The sequence below is a fragment of the Synchiropus splendidus genome, chromosome 15, assembly GCF_027744825.2.
Source record: "Synchiropus splendidus isolate RoL2022-P1 chromosome 15, RoL_Sspl_1.0, whole genome shotgun sequence".
NCBI classification, from domain to species: Eukaryota; Metazoa; Chordata; class Actinopteri; order Syngnathiformes; family Callionymidae; genus Synchiropus; species Synchiropus splendidus.
In genome coordinates this window covers 13,545,547-13,564,930 of record NC_071348.1, presented here as the reverse complement: position 1 = coordinate 13,564,930, position 19,384 = coordinate 13,545,547, and the positions used below count along the sequence as shown (strand labels likewise).

At 41.4% G+C, this 19,384-nt stretch overlaps 1 protein-coding gene across 2 annotated transcripts in view; it reads right to left on the bottom strand.

Moving 5' to 3' along the window:
* The window catches only part of efna3b (ephrin-A3b), a 115,825-nt gene that overhangs the window by 3,515 nt on the left and 92,926 nt on the right, over positions 1-19,384 (bottom strand). For both annotated transcript variants that reach the window (XM_053887156.1, XM_053887155.1), the window contains exons 3-5: positions 10,248-10,540; positions 8,603-8,668; positions 7,872-7,949 (exon numbers count right to left, since the gene is read on the bottom strand). In XM_053887156.1, coding sequence (XP_053743131.1) covers positions 7,872-7,949; positions 8,603-8,668; positions 10,248-10,540 — 437 coding nt within the window. The remainder of the gene's footprint in view (positions 1-7,871; positions 7,950-8,602; positions 8,669-10,247; positions 10,541-19,384) is intronic.

Genomic DNA, 19,384 nt, shown 5'->3' with positions numbered 1-19,384 from the left:
TTTAATCAAACCCCTAATTTTTATATGATGTGAAGCTTTTACGATCACAAAACCATCACCATTATTGCGATGTTTATGGTGCGTTTTGGAGTTTCCGAGCAGGAACGTGGCGCTCCGTGTGGCCAGTGAGGAGAGTGTGCGTCCCTCACCTGTAAAACAAGCGGCCTGACCACCCACCGACTCAAACTTAATTAGTTTGCTAGCAAGACGAGGCCTCGGCGGCGTACCGGCGCACTGCAGCTGTTAAGAGTCAACTCTTATTGTTCTAATAAAGTGACACACACATTTCTGCAGACAGGCTGCGCTAACCCACCTGAAACCCCCCGCGGCACACCTGGGGATCACCTAAAATAAGCAGCGTGCACGTCTAGTCGGCAAGTCTTGGCTGGTCGGACTCACAGGGGGGATCGCACCTTTTTTATCACCAGATTAATGAGGCAGAAGAGCAGACGAGAGAACAATGTTCTGTCTGTACATGGCACGTCTGAGGCTGGATCCAAAGGCAGTTTGTTATGTCATCAGACTGAAGACTGTCAGCGGTTCCATCCGCAGCTGTTCTGGGTCAGACAGCAGAGTAATGACGGAGTGACACCTGGTTTTAAAAATGGCCTCCTCTGGTATGTTCCGTCGAGCTGTGCAGCGTCAGGTTAAGTACTCTGACCGCTCTGTAACCGAGAGAGCGGCGGGAGGGACATTGTGCTACTTTGCCGGTGACTGACACAGGTATGTATTCTAAGACACAAACAGAGGTCTGACAAGCTCTTCAGATGAGAGGCGCATTCCCAGAGAGAACACATTATATACTTAGCCTCTCCTGCGGGGCCGCCGGAGCGTCTCAAATATTATCACTCAGAATATTATCAAGACTGAGGGGGAAGTGTTTTTAGGATGGGAAATGTTTTAAATGCTCAAAAGAATTATGGACAAAACAGAAAAGACAGCTACATAAAGAATACTGTCGGATATAGTGTGGGGTTTATCCACTGTATAATAATCATTTAAATCAGTTATTTTGGTGCCTTTGGCAAACAGTAGAAAAAATACATTTATATTCACACAAAACAAATAAACAATTTAATTATTATTCCAAAATAACTATTACAGATAGTGATGGAAAAAATAAATAAATAAAAATGAATGAAATATTTTTTTTTAATGGGAAAGACAAGAACAGAAAAAGGAAAAGATAAAAAAATAAGATAAGTTGTGTAATACTGTATCTATAAGCTATGAATTAACAGAAGAGAAAAGAAATAAAAATCTAAAATAAAAATTATATACTGTATTAATGTTCTTTTCTGGGGAACCTTTTCAGTGCACCAATTCCTGGTACATCACATGATAAAACATGATGTCATGAGCAAAAACATCCATGATACCGGAGAAGAAATTAAAGTGCGTGGACGGACAGAAAATTTCAGTGTCATAAAACTTCATCCTAGAAACATTTTTTAAAAATGTTCTGCGCACTTGCAGTGAAAAGTTCAGCCATCACTCCAGCACTTCCCCCATAATGTGATCATTCTGGGGTCAAATATTATAATTAAATATACTTTAATATATTTTAATATTACATGAAAAATCCTTCAGACAGCAATCCAGAGCATTACCAAACATCATTACAAGATCCTTGTCCTACTGTCAGCTTGAAAATGTGTGTTTGAAATCTCTTCATCCGTTTTTGACAGACAGACACAGATGATCGCAAACCTCCACTGAATGAACTACCTCCACATAGTCAGTTTTGTAAGTTGCCGTGGGCCTCACCAGGGCTGCATTGGGCCGCACATTAGCACGGCCGCGGAGCCACACTCAGTCCAGGTGCGGTTAAAGACCCAACGCATGACACACAGAGCACATGTCTGACTCGTCGCACATTAAACCCCATAGTTACGCAAACACACTTCAGGTGTATTATGCACACTGACATGGTGCAATGTACACTGACGTGACATATCGGAGCTGAAAAGCCTCTCATTCCAGCGAGGCGCAGACACCTACAGGCGTCTACCAGTGTCATGTTGACAAGAGCAGGAGGCGTGATGTTCCACAGCACGAGCCTCTTCAGGTTATAATTATTGAAGAATGTTCTGGTGATATATATTATGTCATTTGCAGCAGCAGAAACGTTAAACAGTCGACTTTTCTCCGAGCTCTTTCACGACGCCTCAAATGACTTCCAGACCAGCACAAGACTTGAGGTTTCCCCTCGTCCCAGCAGCAAATTGAGTTTGACACCGGACAGCAAAGTTCACTTCCTGACCTTGACAAACGCTGATTGCCGTTCCCTTAGTTAAACACGTGAAGCGTGCGTAATGTTTCAGACTGACACGTTTAATAAAATTGTAGCTTCCACTGTCACATCTGACCAGAGTATTCGTTCACTTAGCATCACTTATTAGTCAGAATTCATCAGGCTTATCATGCTACAATGCTAAACTCTGGCGCCGGCAGCCGCGGGCGAGAGTGATATTTAATGGTGCGTACAAATGAAACCCTTGTTTTGGCGGGGCAATTCAGGAAGTGCTAAGAATAAGAATTCATATGGTGGCGAAAATCAATTTAGACCAATAAAATTAAGAAATAGCTTTAGCTTTTTGTTTAGCTTTTAAATTTCTTTTTGCATTTGGGTTCAACATACATTGCAAATGAATGTCGATATCACCTTTTTTTTCACATTTCATAAGGATATTTAAATAACTGCAAGTAGTGGTCATCTGAAAATGCTACTTTTGCTTCTAATCCTACTGCTTGAGCACAGTTTAACAGAAACCTAATGGAAACAAACAGGCTTTTAGCTAGTAGGGAGTCAGCAAAACATGAAAAAACGGATGCGCGATTCTCAACTGTAGCTTGGCCGCCAGATGCTGCCATATACCAGCGTAATCTGGCTGCCAAGCTCCAGTCAAGAATAGGGCTGACTTCAGATGAGAGCGAAAGCTTGCGTTACACTGGAACAGGCTTTTAGCTAGGAGGGCGTCTGGGCATCATGAAAAAATGGACGCTCAATTCTCGACCGTAGCTTGGCCGCGAGATGCTGCCATATACCAGCGTAATCTGGCTTTTAACCAGCGTAACCAGACGCCCTCCTAGCTAAAAGCCTGCACTGGAATATGTTATCGGTTGGTGTGGAAATGAGCCTTCTCAGCTGGAGTCTACTTAACAGAGGGTGAGAAGCTGGGCCATCTGGGAGAGTCTCGGAGTAGAATAACAGAGACAGAGGTCAGAGAATGTTGCTAGCATCAGGATGTGTCCTGGAAGACACCAGAGAAACAAGACTGTCGCATGAAACTCAAGTACTACGAGAGAAAGATTATCAGGAGGTAAAAAGCATAAACGCTGTCAAGCCCTCTGTTACTTAAAGAAGCGATGGCTGCCACATCAAACTCCATTAAAGACAAGAGCTTCAGATCCTCCCTCTAATGGCCGGAGCGGATGGTTGAACGTGGTAACATGAGCCGAGCGGCCGGGTAAATGAGTATCATCTCACTAAAAGCCACCAGTAATCAGAAAGCCACTTGGGGAGCTTCTAGTAACGTCGCTCTATCTGCGATGTAAATGAGATCTACGTGAAATCTAATAGCGCGGGCCGTATTCTGCAGGGAGCCAGTGTTGGGCTGAGGATGCTGATTGAAAGCGGCATCGTCCAGGAAATAAACTGTGAGCAGCGAGGAGGGAGGAGGAGGAAGGGGGGGGTTCAACTTGGTCTTATCTTCGAATCAGAGCCCGGCTCGTGTTTCAGTGACAAAGTTTGAGCTCAAGAATAGCGTGAGAGAGAGGACAGGAACTGGTCCTGTATTTTCAGGTGCGTCACTTCTCCCTGCTGACCTTCCCTCCAGAGTCAAGTTCACTCATTAATTTAATTGGTAAAAGTGAACAACAGGTGAAAGTGACCCACAGCAACCGAGCTCATTTGGCTGCCATTGTCGCAGCTGCCTGCCTGAAAGCATATTTTCAATGCCTCACGCTCCTTATCAGGCGACATACATCCTGGTGCCTTCAGCGACTAAAGACTGGCAGTAAATGAATCTTTACAACTTTTAATTGAGGGTGAGAGGGTGCGATGAGGAGAATGTGCGCATGCTAATAGCACCAACCAGGTTTTGAGAGACAAACGGAACGAAGGCGGGGTCACGAGAGGACGACAGAAGGTGAAACCAAGTTATTTATGATGTGTTTCTGGTCTTGCTTGTAAAAAATAAATGGGATGAATGTGAATGGAATTACAATAACGGAATACTCAACATTTCTAAAATCAGGATGAAAGAAGTACAGCACTGCAGCTGCTGGTATGATAGTAAGCAGGCTTTTAGCTAGGAGGGCGTCTGGGCGTCTGCAAAACATGAAAAAATGGACCGTAGCTTGGCCGCCAGATTACGCTGGTATATGGCGGCATATGGCGGCATCTGGCAGCAAAGATCCGTTTGAGAATCAGGCGTCCATTTTTTCATATTTTGCAGACGCCCAGACGCCCTCCTAGCTAAAAGCCTGATAGTAAGTCAATATGATATGCTGAGCTAGGTCTAACTTTTAATCTAGATGCTATGTGGCCTTCAGATATTTCCGTTTCCATCATCTAATCCATTGAAATATACTGTACAATTATATTCCATTATAGGGAGATTTAAAAGGTCCGGAATTCTTATTTTTTGCTGCCTCCTCTTACTTTTCTTTTCCCAAAACCGGTTGTCTATCTTGTTGATTCTCTGACTTGTGAGATCTGTAGTTCCACAGTCCTACGGTTCCTGTCATGTAACAGGTCGACAGGGTGTGAGGACGAGCGGTAGAGAGCATAACAGATAATGTTGATCGTTTTTGAAAGAGTACCGATCATAAAATGAAATTCAGTAGTATTTGACTTCTGTGGTTCAACGGCTGTCAAGCAGACCTGGCAGCACCCATCTGTCTTCATCTCATTTGACAAATGAGTGGAGCGAAACATTCTACTTGTCAGTTGTATGACAATGCATAATGAACTCTCAATTACCTTCCTGTGTCAAGTGAGCAGAGCTTGCTGTGAACAAAAAGCACCGCGTGATGAGAAACCAAAATAGTTTTCTCAATGAGTTTCTTGACACGTAATACGCACTTTTGATTAGAACTATGAGCTAAAAGTGTAATTATACCAATGGTTTATTTCGAAATTCTCTTCATAAAGTTAGAAAAATGAGGCGCAACAAACATTCACAATTGTTATTAAAGAAGGCGAAATGAGAATTGCCACATTTGGGGGGAAATGAAAAGAAGAAAAATTAGAAATTAAAAAACTTTATTTAATCATTCCAATTCTAATATTTGAAGGCCTTGGAATTGATTTAAAGCGCATTTAAAGAGCAACCGACCTTCAAATCTAACTTCCCTGACTCATGCATGTTTCATATGTTGAAGTCTTGTCCCTCATGATGACAATGCTCCATTTGGAAATTATTGTTTTATTGCTTTATGATGGCTGAACGTCTACTCCAGACCAATAACAGTAGAGTGGCTGAAATGAACACGATTTCATCTCCTGGAAACCAAAGCATTTTCGATGGGCGGGTTTATGCCTAGTTCCAATGTAAATATTTCAAATTTCAGTTTCACACGAACACATACTGCTTTGTTCAATAAGGGACCAACATAATAAATATATATATATAATATATATATAATAAAAAACAACAACTGAAATTGCTAGATTAATTCTTCTTTAATGATCAATAAATATTTGAAAAATAAAAAAAATATGACTTGAATGTTTTAGATCTGTTTCTTTGGAACATGTTTGTATGTTCTTCCCTTTAAGCTTGTTCTTGACGGTGACAGATGAAGGTTAAAAAAGTACGAATATCAATATTTTATTTTGATTTTGAAATAGTTTTTAAAAAATCATATTGTTCAGAGGATGAATGGGGCTCAAAACATAAAAATAATTCTAGAATTATTTTCATCAGTGAACTGCTGGCTGGTTTTAAAGGGTTGAATATCAGCGCAGAAATATAGCTACTGTATATGTTTGAGAGTTTCACAATGACCTCAGGTGGGCTGCGAGTGAAGTGTAGCCCACAGGCCTCACTTACCACAGGCCATCTCTGAAGTCAACATTCAATATGAGTCGTACTCAAAAGCAGAAATGAGTCACACACTGATGAGATGAATGTTGGATTGCTGTTTCGCTATTTGTATCGTTGCAATGGAATGAGTACATTACGTGAGTGCGATAAATATTGATTTAAAATATATATTTTAGAGAAAAAAACTCAATTTCACACATCAAAAAGTGAACAAACCGACAGTTTTCTCCTCTGCTGCGTTCCAACTGGGCGGAAAAACGGTGGAAGGGAATTAAAGGGCAGGGGGATAAGAGGAGCGGAGAGAGAGGTGATGGAGTGCGAGCGAAAAAAATAGATAAAAGACTGATGGAGGTTGAGACGGAGCGGAGAGAGAGGTATGAAAACAAACCCACATGACCTGCAGCGTGTTCCCCCCGCGATGATGAGTTTGGGTATGACAGTTATGAGCACATGCTGATTTATTACACAGAGCATGTGTCTGCAGATTAGCAACAAAAACAAAGCCACATATTTAACTGCATTCTTGGAGAGAGCAAAACCCATTATGGATGCTTGCATGCCAGGTTGTGTTTGAGGGGTAAGTACACAGATACATGTTTTATTTATCGTGTTGCTGAGTAGCTGTTGCTGTATTTCCGAGAAGACAATCCACAGAATTACAGCTGAAGTGTCTTCAGCAGGAAGCACGGGGCTAACAATGGTTTGGGACGGACGACACCAGCGCCGAAACTGAGTTTTATTGTGAATGAGATCTGGCTGCAGAAGACAACAAAACTCCTGGTGGGTGAAAACAGCGAGTGTTTAATAAATATGCATGTAGCTGTTGAGCAGCTTGCCAAGACAGCTGGAGCTTTGAAGTTAACTGCAGTGAATCTCTTCACTTTGAATTTTGGCTAAAAAAAACTTTTAGCGTTTAAACAGCAGCAGTGAGATCAAACTGCTGCCAGACACAAAGTGATTCATTGGAAAAATGTTACATCAATCTTACATCCATCCATCATTTATTCACCATCGACCAATCCATTCATTCATCTCAATCCATTCTTCCATAATCGATACATTCCTTCATCCTACCCACTCATAATCCATACATACATCATCACTCATCTATCTTTTCATGGAGCTGCCTTCCTTCTTCCTACCACCAGCCATTCCTATATGTGCATCTTTTCATCCACCCCATGCTATTCTTCTAAATCCAGCCACCCATTTATCTAACCATCTTCCTTTCCTTCATCCTCTCCTTGACTCATTCATGTCTCCAACCTTTCATCCATCGACAGATACTTGCAACAATCCATCCAACCATAGGGTTGTCCACCATCAATATATTCTTCCAATCGAACAATCTGTTCATCCATCCATTTATACATCCATCTACCCATCCAAGAGAAGATAACCTCCATAACTTGTCTTTCAAAAGATCTCATGAACAAGAAACTGAAAGACAACCAAATATTAACTTGAAAAAAACACTACATCTATTACAATTAACATTTCAGTTTTAACAACGAAGACCAACTAAAGACTTGCACTAGTCGAAACTTGCTTGATCAGCACTCACTTACTTAAGAAATTCAAAACAATTAGACTAGCGTGAGGTTCTCCAAGAGCTTCTCGACCCTTGCAGAGGTCACATGCCTGGTCCACTCTCAGTGAGGAGAGGTGACATGACCTCAGAAGGTCATTCAGCATTCAACTGTGAACATATGTGAATAAGCAAATCCAGCTTTATGGATCTGGGTTGCTGGTTTTTTTAAGTATTACACAAGTTTTTAAAAAGTGTATGGATTATGTCTTGGGCTCCAGATGACTTACCAATGTCCTCATTTTTTAGGTCTGGTCTAAGCATATAGTTTGGTTCTGTTGGCGCTGGCTCATCTTCCACGTCAGACGCTGAGAAGGAGAGATAAAACAGATTGAGAAAGGAGCACAGGGAGCAGGGGTTAACCACTGATTCAGCTAAAGAGATTCTAATTATATACAACTTGACATCTTGAGAGAAACATGCAAGAGAGCAGTGAGCCAAGGTTGCAGGGGTTAAAAAATGTCCCGAGGCCAAAGAGTGACAAGTCATAACAGACAGAGGGAGGCAGATCAAACTCCAGAGAGGAGGGATGGAGAGGCAGGGAGGAGAGGGGAGCAGAGGGTGGAGAGGTTAATACTACACGGCTGTGGATGTTAAAATGACCGGACAGGCCAGGGATCAAAGTGTGCGTAAGAGAGAGAGAGAGAGTGGGTAGAGGATGAGACACCACGGCTTCACTTTCACACACTGACCACATGTGGCAATAATATATTCTTCCAGGGAGGAGGGGGCGGCGAAGGATGTCAAATGAAAAGGCAGCTTCACACTGTTGCCATAGAGAAAGGGAGGAAACGTTGGAGTAAGCAGAGGTTTGCAAAGTGATGCAGGAAATAGTCAGCAGTAAGTGCATGACAACTTCCTGTGTGTGTGGGGACATGCATGGAGCTTCAGGCAGCAAACGGTGTTGCACTACAGGTCACAGGCCACACACACTCAGAGAGAGGCAGCAGTGAAAACCTACTGGTGGAGCAGCAGACGTACACTCGTAGTCTCAGGCAGCTGTGGCCGTGGTGATGGGTGGGCGTGGCTACAATAAAACACAAAATACTTCAGACATTGTGGACTCTTTCTGGACCCTGTGAGGTCATTGATAAGCAAGTGTGTTATGTGTCACTTCAAATGAGACTTTTTGTTGTGTTTAAAATGTCAAGTTCTTTTTCGAACGTTTTTTTTTTTTTTTTAATTTAAAAAAAATAAATAAAATGAAATAAAAATCCTGAACTTATCTTTCAGTGTTCTACATGAATTGTATTTTCTACGTGCATGTAGGTGTTGACAATAAATGTGGTGTGGTAAGTCCACATTTGACAGCCGTGCAACGCATCACTATCATTGATCATAGAAACATATTTATTTCAACACTTCAATTCAGAATAATAATAATAATAAATTATTATTAATTTCCACAGAGTTGGAAGTTAAATGTTTTTTTCCTGGTCAGTAATTTAAGAGTTATTCAACCTGACTGTGAGCTGCACTGCGAGTTAGGATGCCTGTATATATATTATATATATACGAGAGTAATAATTAAAAAAAATAATAAAAATAATTTTTTTTTGGTATTATTCGTTTGATGCCAAAGACTTGATGCACTTTTGTTTTTCAGAGTATATAACACTTGAGTTTCAGTGTTTAAAAAATAACAATCACATTCGGTGCATTAAATTTTGAGTAACATTGCGATAGTTCTTTTTCGTTCACTGTCTATCGCATTATTCAAGTATCATGATGCACATTGTATCATGAGGTTCTTGCCAATACACAATGCTGCCCAGAGTAAAGAGACACATAGTCTGAACTGAATGTCACATGATCAGCACCAACCTCATACAAAATAAATAAATAAAGCTAGATTATTTAGCCTGACTTGCTGTGGCCAAACTGGATGGGAAATAAAAGTAAAAAATAAAGAAGTAAAACTAGGTGGTTTATTAAGGCTAACACTCCCTTCAGAACATTAATACCTGTTGAGACAAGAAAACTGAAATGAAACAAATGGTGCTCTCAGTTGTAGCTTGTCTGAAGAATAATTAATATTTCCAGCCAACTGCAAGTGGAAGCCCTGCTGTGATAAAGGCTCATTATTGCTGCCGTTCCTATTTAAATTAAACACATTCTTTAAAGCGATCAAACCTTCGCTTGACGCCGTAATGTCGCTAATTAGAAGAACAGAGCCGCTCAGAGGCGCGCCTGATTCCAACACCTTGATATGACAGTTGAAAGCCTTTTTTTTTCTCTCTTCGCCAAACAGTGGACAGTAAAGAAGCAAACAAAAGGGAAGCGTCGCTTTGTTGTACGTCGCTGCGCAGCTCAGTGACTCCACTAGATATTAAAGCGACTTGTCTGCTTCAAGTAAAGCAGGTGAGAGCAGTTCTGCACTCGACATGCCGCTGTTTAAAGCGTCACGCGTATTATATTTGTTTATAGGCATGGTTTTACGGCACAATTAATTGGTCAGTGGTTGACAAGTGATATTATTAGACGTGTATTTCAAATACTGCTGCGCTGGAGTTAAAAATATGTTTTCCAGCTCCCTAAGCTCGCTGACCTCCTTCTGTCAGCGGAGTAATGTGTGAGTGTGCGTACTAGCTCATGTGTCCACTTACAGATGTAGTAGTACGACTGTCCGACGTTGAACTCGTAGCCCAAGGAGAAGGCGCTGTAGCGCTGGAACTTCTCGGAGAACTTGATGGGTGCGTGAGGGGCGTGGGGCCGGTTGCACTCCCACCTCTTGGAGCCCTGCTGAGGGTCGCAAGTCCTGTAGCCATTGTAGCTGACCATGTAGAGGATGTACTGCTCTCCAGTGCCGATCATTCGCTGGCTGTCATTGTAGTGCGGGCAGTAGATGTCCAGATAGTCGTTGACGTTCACCTGCATCAGGTAGCCCTCGCGACGGAGACTGCGGAAGAGAGAACCAAAAGATAAGTTGCCTAAATATTGACTCAGAAATGTCATTCAAAACAAGCTTGTTCTGCTGCTATCAGGTCGCAGGATTGGGATGGTGCGCTGAGATAGCACAAAGCAGGTGTGTATGTGTGTGTAATTGTGGCTGCAGGGTTGCTGCACGGCAGGAATGCCGAGCTGGCTCTTCAGTGCGGACATGAGGCCCCAGGGCCACAGTGACTTCTCCGGGTGTCAGCGAGCAACGTCCCCTAACCCCAGCGCTCATACATCAACCGGAGCGCAACGTTGCTCTCAAGTCAGCCGTCAACATCGCGGCCATGTTTCTCCACCCCCAGAAGCTCATACATCACCGTCAAGCCCAAAAAAGAATTGAGTTTGACAGCCAGATACGGTCTGATTCTGTATCTGTATGAACGCGTGAACGTGGGAGACAAAGTGAAACAGAATCTTCCTGACATCCAAATGCCATCCTCCTCTCCCCTTCACAGGCACCAGCTCATTTCTGCGTGACAGAGACAGGTTGCTGTTGTAAATCATACACACACTGAGGAGCCACACATGCGCGGCTGACGTAGCAGTGGCAGGTCAGAGCCAGAAGGGGGCAGCATGGCGCCGTCCTGGGCCTGACACTGCCTCCCAGTTCTGGGTCACGTCTTGGGGGAGATTATTATTCAATTATTAAATGAAGATCGAAACACTGCTCCCGATATCTCTCTGCCTCCATCACTCCTTACCACTCTCATCCGTCTTTCACTCTATTTCCATCCAATATTTGAGGCAGAAATGAGTCGAAATATAATACAGCAGCATCCATCCTCCACTTTTCCCTCCACCATACACTCATTTGCAACATTTACAGCCTGCAGAGGGGATTTATTTTGTGTGGTGTTGGTTGTACAAAAATGCATAAAGTGCTTCAAGGGATCTAAATTTATAGAGAAAGCGAAAAAAAAAAAAAGAGAGAATGAGGGATGGGTTCGGTTCCACCAGGGAGGTGTGAATGCAAATTGAGTAAGAGAGCAGTGGGATCTAGAAGAGAGACTGAGAAAATACCGCAGATCTGCAGAACGAAGTCGTAATCTGAAATTAAAATCACTTCCTTAAGGATAAAGGCTTCCTTGTTCTAACATTTCAAACATGGCAGTTCAGGAATCTGACAACCTTTTCTGTTTGATGGAGAGGAATTATCTTTGCAATTGTACATCCTGGACACCAAAGGAGGGGTTGAAAAGAGCGCTCTCTTTCTGGCGTGGGTCCTTCTGCGGGATATTTAATCGGAACCCTGCAGTCTCATTTGTATTTTACAAGTTTCTGCTGCTTTTTCATTAGCAGGGCGGCGTACACACTCCTCCGTAATTGGCTAAGAAGTTACTTAAACAACCAAAAATTAATGCTCGGCACTTTCATTCATAATTTATGTGAAGTATCCAGCTTAATAAGGATTTACGCAGCAATATAGCCAAGTTATGGAAATGTGGAAGGCTTTTTTTCCATTCCAAAGAATGAAGCGCTAGCAAAAACGGCAGCGAAGAAAACAGACTGGATATTAGGTGCTTTGCCAATTTGTCCCGCTACATGTTCCTCCTAGAGGAAAAGGAATCCAAATAAAACTCCACATTCATGCAAATGCTCTCATTTTCACAAATAATTATAGAGCAATGCACGTTGGAAATTATAACAGTAGTTGTAATACTATCATAAAATTACTAAATATCGGAAAGTGGCAGACTTTGGTATTTTCAGGTTAACAGGCTTGTGATGGTCGATGTTCTTAAAAAAGTACTCACAAAAAAACAGCATTTACATGATGACTTTCCACTTTGTGAACAGCATAAAAAAGTGCTTTTATTATGATAATATTAATATTAATATTATTATTAATAATAATAATAATAATAAGAAGAAGAATGTTGCATTAATGGTCATTGATTCTGGAGTACATGGAATAAAGGCCGGAATACGATGAATGAGTGACCTCTATCTTCTATCATAGTGTTTGATAGATTTGTACAAACCATCAATAAACACACCAAACACTATAACAGTCTTAAATAACCTCCTCCCGCTCAGTAAGGTGAGAAGATGGATCGTAAATCAGTACCATATTGTTATTTGACAGTGACGTGTTTTGTATTTATTGTGTATTGTTTTGTACTATCACTAACTCATGTTGGCATATATGAAAGCTGAACTGTTAATGCTCCTCCAACTACAGTTCAAATGCAGAAACTTCTACTGATCATTCTAGGCCCAAAACGCACTGCAACAACTGAAGCTCTTCTACCTTGTAAGATCATTGTCAGTTTCATAGAATCCAGTGAATGGCAATCCCACTGAAGGTTTCTGTGCACCTAAACATTTACATACTCATTGCACAGGACAGGCACAGTGGTTTATATCTTTCAAAGGTCGCCGGTCATTCCATGCACTTTAGGATGTTTCCATATTACCTCACTTCCCAGATACTGAATGGAAGTGCAAAACTGTGCATGTTTAATTGTGCACACTTGGCAACAGTGATTGTAGTAACAATGAATATAGACAAAGAGAGTCCTATTTCCCCTCCTAAAATTCCAGCCATGAATGAGAAAACAATATCTCTTCAGACCTGCTGGATGAAAAAGTGTTGTGGTCAAGTGAGCCACCATGCGGGGGCTGACCGGTTCGAACATGCCTAAAGCCACCAGTTTCTGCGTGTTCCTGCTGCTTAGTGGAGCATCTCAGTGGAGGAGAATGACTCTCTGATGGATGCAGGCTACTGTTGATTTTAAAAAGGTCTGCAACAAGGTAGAAGAGCAGCGGATCGCCGACCCCACAGCTAGATACACCATGATGAAAGAAACCTTGGTCGGATTTTTTCCCCAAGAAACGCCAATAAATGTTCACCAATGCAAAACAAACTCTGAGACTTTTTATGGTGAGATAAAGCGAAGTACACTTGGAAAAAATCTGTATTTGAACATATGCATACAAGCACGACCCATTTTGAATGAGCGAAGAAACAAACTATAGCAATCATGGGAGTCGCTTAATACCCACGAGGAACAGATCATCTACTTCCATGCAAAAGGAAGTTATTTAACAAGGAAATGTACTGTTAAAAGCCCTTTCATTGTAAAGAGTGTCGGATGATTTGTTTGGTAATTAGACACTCCTCTTTTGCAACAGTTTTTTTTCTTTTAATTCTTCTTCATTCCATGATAATGATGCATTCAGCAGCTCCAGGAACTGTTGGGTCTTGCTCCCAGGCAGCACTTTAGAGAGGAAAACCACCCATAATTCCAACTAGAACATGAATAAATCCTCGCACAGAACCTATTTCAGTTGTTCCAGGTTCTCTTTGTGGTGGGTCCACATAACAAAGAAACTAGTACTGTGCATTGGTAGCGATCTCTCTAGCAGAGATGATATGATACATCGCGATACATAACAATATATTGTAATATTTGTAAACTAGATAAGACAAAAATCTGAGTAGTATCCACTTGTTCCAGCTAAGACTGTCTAAGGCTGTAATGCTCTATCAGTCCAGCAGGTGTGTCGGTTTATCGTGTTGATGCATATCTCACAAACGTCATAGCTCTTGTCTGTGCCACCTCTGAATACAACATTCATGTGGCTAGCTGGCTCTGCGGTTTCAACTAAGGTTAGATATTTTGATATTTCCACACGGAGTCGGACATTTCCTTGTCCGATCATGTTCAGGGCCATATATATCACTCAAATAATACAAGGTCAGTGCTAACTTTTTCATGATTCGATTGGTCCATTGGTGCCTGTCCGACACAGAACTTGTGTGGATACGACGGGATTTGTCTCCGAGTGGACGGGGTCCTTTTTGTCGATCACAAGGTGCTAAGGGGGAAGTCCAATTACTCTCAGCAGGCCAGAGTTCAGCAGCTCCAATAGACTCAGAAACCTAACCGATTAGTGGACGTAAATGATCAGTGACACAGTTTCATGCCATCAAGTATCGTGACGGTCGAGTGTATTGATATTGTTTGCAAGATAATGACAAAATCTCGTTTTTGCATTTAAGGCTAACAGTCATGTTGAAAGTGTTTTGTGTAAAAACCCAGCAACTAAAGCTTCTGGAATTAAAAAGAAATCAAAAATGTAATATCCAAAAATATATAGAGTATAGATAGATGTTGATTTCCTCCCGGACTCCCATGACACCCTAATGAGCGGAGCACTATTTCAATTTCCCTTCATGCTATTTTAGTTTATTAGAAAGCAAAGCTCAGAGGAAACGACAAAAGCTGAAGGAGTAAAGACGTCTGGCTGTGTTGTTCTCTATCCCGGCGCGTTTTGTATTTCATCGCCATTAATTTCCTTCTTCATAAGTGACGCCTGGGTGGTTGGTGGCTTGAAGAGCAGAGGGACGGAGAAGAACATTCCCTCTGCTAGAACATGCAGTTCTGTAGATCCAAGATCAGAAAAAAAAAAAAAAATGATGACGCCTTGGAATCCTGCAGAGGGATGGAGTGATGGAGGTACAGAGAAGGAGAGATTGAAGGAGATACGGGGAGATTTATAGGATGAGACGAGGGGTAGTCGGGGTTAAAAGCTGCTGATTCCAGCCACAAGGGAGCGAAGGGTGGTAGTGAGCAGGAGCAACAGCTAAGAGCCAGATCAAAGTGGGCCGGGATCAATGTCACTACTGTAAAATCACATCAGAGAGAGTGAGCTAGCACTCGCAGAGGGATAGGGAGAGAGAGAGAGACTATATTGCCCATATAATTCAGTCGTAGGCAACATAATGCCAGAGAGTTGCCTCCTGCCAGCCTATTATCAGCCTCGCCTGTTGAAGCAGTGAACATCAATAAAACACTTTGACAGTAAGAGCAATCTTTCGCTTTTGAAACAAGAGCTCATGGGAGCAGCTCGCTCCTCGCTTCTCTGCTGGTGCCAAAGTACACGCTTGGACTAAGAGCAGCACGGCAAGGAGCATACATAGAATAAGTGGGGAAAAAAATACAAAACTCCAAGAATTTCTAGAGTTGCGAGTTCAGTCGTCGAAAAGCGACATAATATCTGTGTGTGTACTCTCAGTCGCGGAACACAGTGTTCGCAGTGGATTTACTATTCGTTTCACTGCCTAAGTGCTCACTGGAGGAAGACAGACAAAACTATACCAGTCAAAATAAACAGAGAAAAAGATGCTCAAGGGAAAAATGTATTTATTTATACATATATTTTAATTGTTTTTCTACATATTATGCATCATTTAATTTCTATATTCAAATGTATTTGATATTAAAAACAGGAAACATCAACTGCATCATTTAATTTCTATATTCAAATATATTTGACATTAAAAACAGGAACCATCAACTTGAATGGCGAATAGGAACTGAAAACATTTGACTCAAAATCAATCATCAGAATAGAAACGACGCTTGCAAGCTCATTTCTTTCTGGTTCTGGTTTAAAGGTAAGCAACACACAACTCTCTTCTTCCCCTTTGTTCCACCACCAGACAAATAAAACCCATGCCATTAAAGACGATTAGCATGTGGTCTGTTAAAATACATGACAGCCCCATGATCTTAAGAATCAGGAAGTGAAGGTATGCTTTTATTTTGTCACTGGATTTCCTCTGTTTGTTCTACCGCTGTTTAATCTCAGCAGGCTGGAACCAATCGCTAATCATTGCACCTGTGAGCCTGTATCTGCTGTAACTTCTTTTGAGCGCCTTGTGTTCTCCCGTTTTTCTACAGCGCTTTTTGATCTCTCTCTTCTTCTCTGATTCCAGCCATATGAGTTACGTACCTTCATTTTCTGTGTGAGTTTTTGAACCGCCTTGCGTGACTTAAAACTAACTCGCCGTTCAAAAGATGCGGACGGCCATACAAACATGCAACAGTAAACTCAATTTTGACTTGTAATTTTTATTTATTTTTTTATTGTTTGTATTTATAGTAAATAAATAGCTAAATAGTACTCTCCACACGCAGCTGGCTCCAGTTGGTTCCAGGTTTTGTGACCGATATGGAGTGGTTCTGACTTAGGTTATCTCCTTCATTCCATTATTCTCTCGCTGTTGTAAGGTTTAATATTTAGACGTTATAAACGGTAATGAAATCCTACGGCTTGACAGACAGCAAGTGACATGACTGTTTTACCTTACACATCATGACACCTGGAGTCTGTACACAAGAGATAGACCTGGCTGGAAACACTGTAATGAAATACGCCGCTGGAAACTAGGGAAAATGCATTTAAATAATCTCTTCGTGCACAACCACAGTTGCATGCAGAATGCTAGTGATGTTTACATGTTTAAATCAGGGGAGAGAACTGTGAGCTGCTCAGGTCGCAAATGCTTCACCAGTGATTCTTAACCATAGGGCCGGGGCCCACAGTTGGGCCGTGAGCGACTCCTAGAGGGCCTCTAAAACTTTTATTTTACACCTTTGGGCCGTGAGGGCCGCGAGACGTTAAATCTTAATACATTAGCCACGTATGGTGGCAGTAGTGTGTCACTGAATTGTCTTGACAACTGCAAATCTGTGAAAGTTACCAACTATGGAGACGTTCCTAAAAAAGGATAAAGAAAGTAATGGTGCCCCCAACAGTGAGGTAGTTCTGAAAGTTAATAATAAAAGTAATATGGTGCTACTTTTATTTGCACTTTACTTATATCTTCTTTGGAGTATATTGTCTCTATTTTATGATATTTAGACATGGTTTTATTATTAGATATTATATTATATATATTTTTTATTTTCTCAACAGTTTGCATCAAGTGTATTTTTTTCGTTTTTTTCTTGATCTTTATGACTTAGATCTGGTTCTGCTGCTGGTTGGACTTTTCGATGACAAATATCTTTGCGGTCACATGGGTTCATGTCATTTCACAAGGTTTTGGTTTGTTTACATGTGAGTGGATTAAATATGGTTATTGATCACAAATGAAATGAAGAGTAATGAATCAGTTCTATGACTTGAATGGGCCTCGGCCCTATTTGTTCTGGGAAAGGTGGGTCCCGAGGTCAAAAAGGTGAAGAACCCCTGTCCTACAGGACAAAGTGCTTCACTTGCTCCTGAACGAAGTGAGTGGAGAAAAAAAAAAAACTCTGATTGACCCGTGACAGTCAGCAGCTTTAGTCCGCTGCTAATAAATTTAACTGAAGGTGAACAAAATCAGAGACCTGCAGATGGAAACCAGGTCCAGAACTGGCCCACTGCTGTTTCAATTGATTGCTGATCAGGACTGAAAAGTTACTCGGCCTTCACCTCAAACCTATCACTCTCACTAGGGCTTGTCATTCCCTGAAGCTTCATCTTAAATGAATATGATGTGTGTGCTGTGTGTGTGTCTGATAAGGAGCGGCGAGGTATAAGAAGCTACAGTGTAGCAGGCTCTAAATTCCCCTCCATTGAAATCAATAGCTGTCATGAGCGAGCCCAACACCCTGTAATATCCTGCCTCCTCTCAAGGCCGTCACACGTACACACAAGCTGAGAATAACTGAAACAGCTTACACCGTTTTCAGACTCGAAAACACGGAAATTTGTTCAGATTATAGGTATATCTGTGAACATCTGTGTCAAACTGGGGGCAACATAGTAGCTCATGTTTTGCCTACAACAAAGGCTCATGAATTACAGGAGACATTGTGTTCTGTTCAGTTTCATATGTTTTGTTACCTAAAAATGAAATCTGAAATACTGAGGAGAAACAGAATGAGGACAGTAGTTCTCTTCCTCGTTTACCTTTTTGAAATTTGACTCTGATAATACTGACATTTATTTTCATTAAAAAATCCAAAGAAAAGGCAAAATACAAAGTGACTTTTTTGTAGATTTTTTTTCTACAAATATTTAATATGTTTTTGTTTTTTTTAAGTGATTAAAAATATATATATATTGTTGTGTCTTCCTATTGACTCATAATAGCTTAACGTCCGTGGCAATCTGGTCCAGAATAAGAGTCTGAGATTCATATTCAGCCCATGGCAAAATGAGTGACCCTCATCTGCAGCACAGATTTAATCCAAACACAAACTTCCCGTGCTAAAGCCATGGAAGTGCTCAGATGCTGTGTCATCAACAATACAGTTTATATGTAGCTACATGCATTTGTTGATATTTTTAAGCAAAACCAAAGATAATTCATGTTCTTGAAAAGACATTTGGGGAGAAAACCACATGACGGCCCAAGCCCTCTGACTCAAGACTAAGCTATTGCATGGATCTTGTCTCTCCATGTCTCCACCCTGGATGATGAACTAAAATTGAGTTCTTTCCCATGTTTTCCTTAGGAAAAAGGCACATTTACAAGCCCTCATAAAGATGTGGACAGCATCTTGAAGCAGATGTCTGACTTCAGTCATGCCTCATTACATCTGCAGTTTAACTGCTCTGATATTTTTAATCTGAACTGCATCCTCGTGCGCCTCTTCTGCGCTCGGCTCGAATATATTTACTCTGCGGTGTGTGAAAATCCAGCAGCTCGGACCTAATGGCCGTTATTGTTCCTCGGAAAACAAGAGCCCGCGGCTGCTGCACACGCCTGATCATGTCATCAATCATACGTGCGATTCTTTGTAGATTTGCTGTGACAGTGAGCTGCAGATGTGATGAGCTGCTGATTAAAATGGAGGAAATTAAAAATGAAGAACCACATGAAACAACAGATGGCGCAGAGAGCGAAATGCACATGGAGTAAGATGAAAATGGAGATGGCAGTCTGGGCAGAGAGGGACAAAAAAGTTTCAATTTGCATGTTCATTGATTTTGCTTTCAACTTTCATTTATCATCCTTTCTCGAACCTTTGGAACCGACATGGTTCAAATGCTGCAAGTCATTAACGCTCCTTTTACGTCTCAA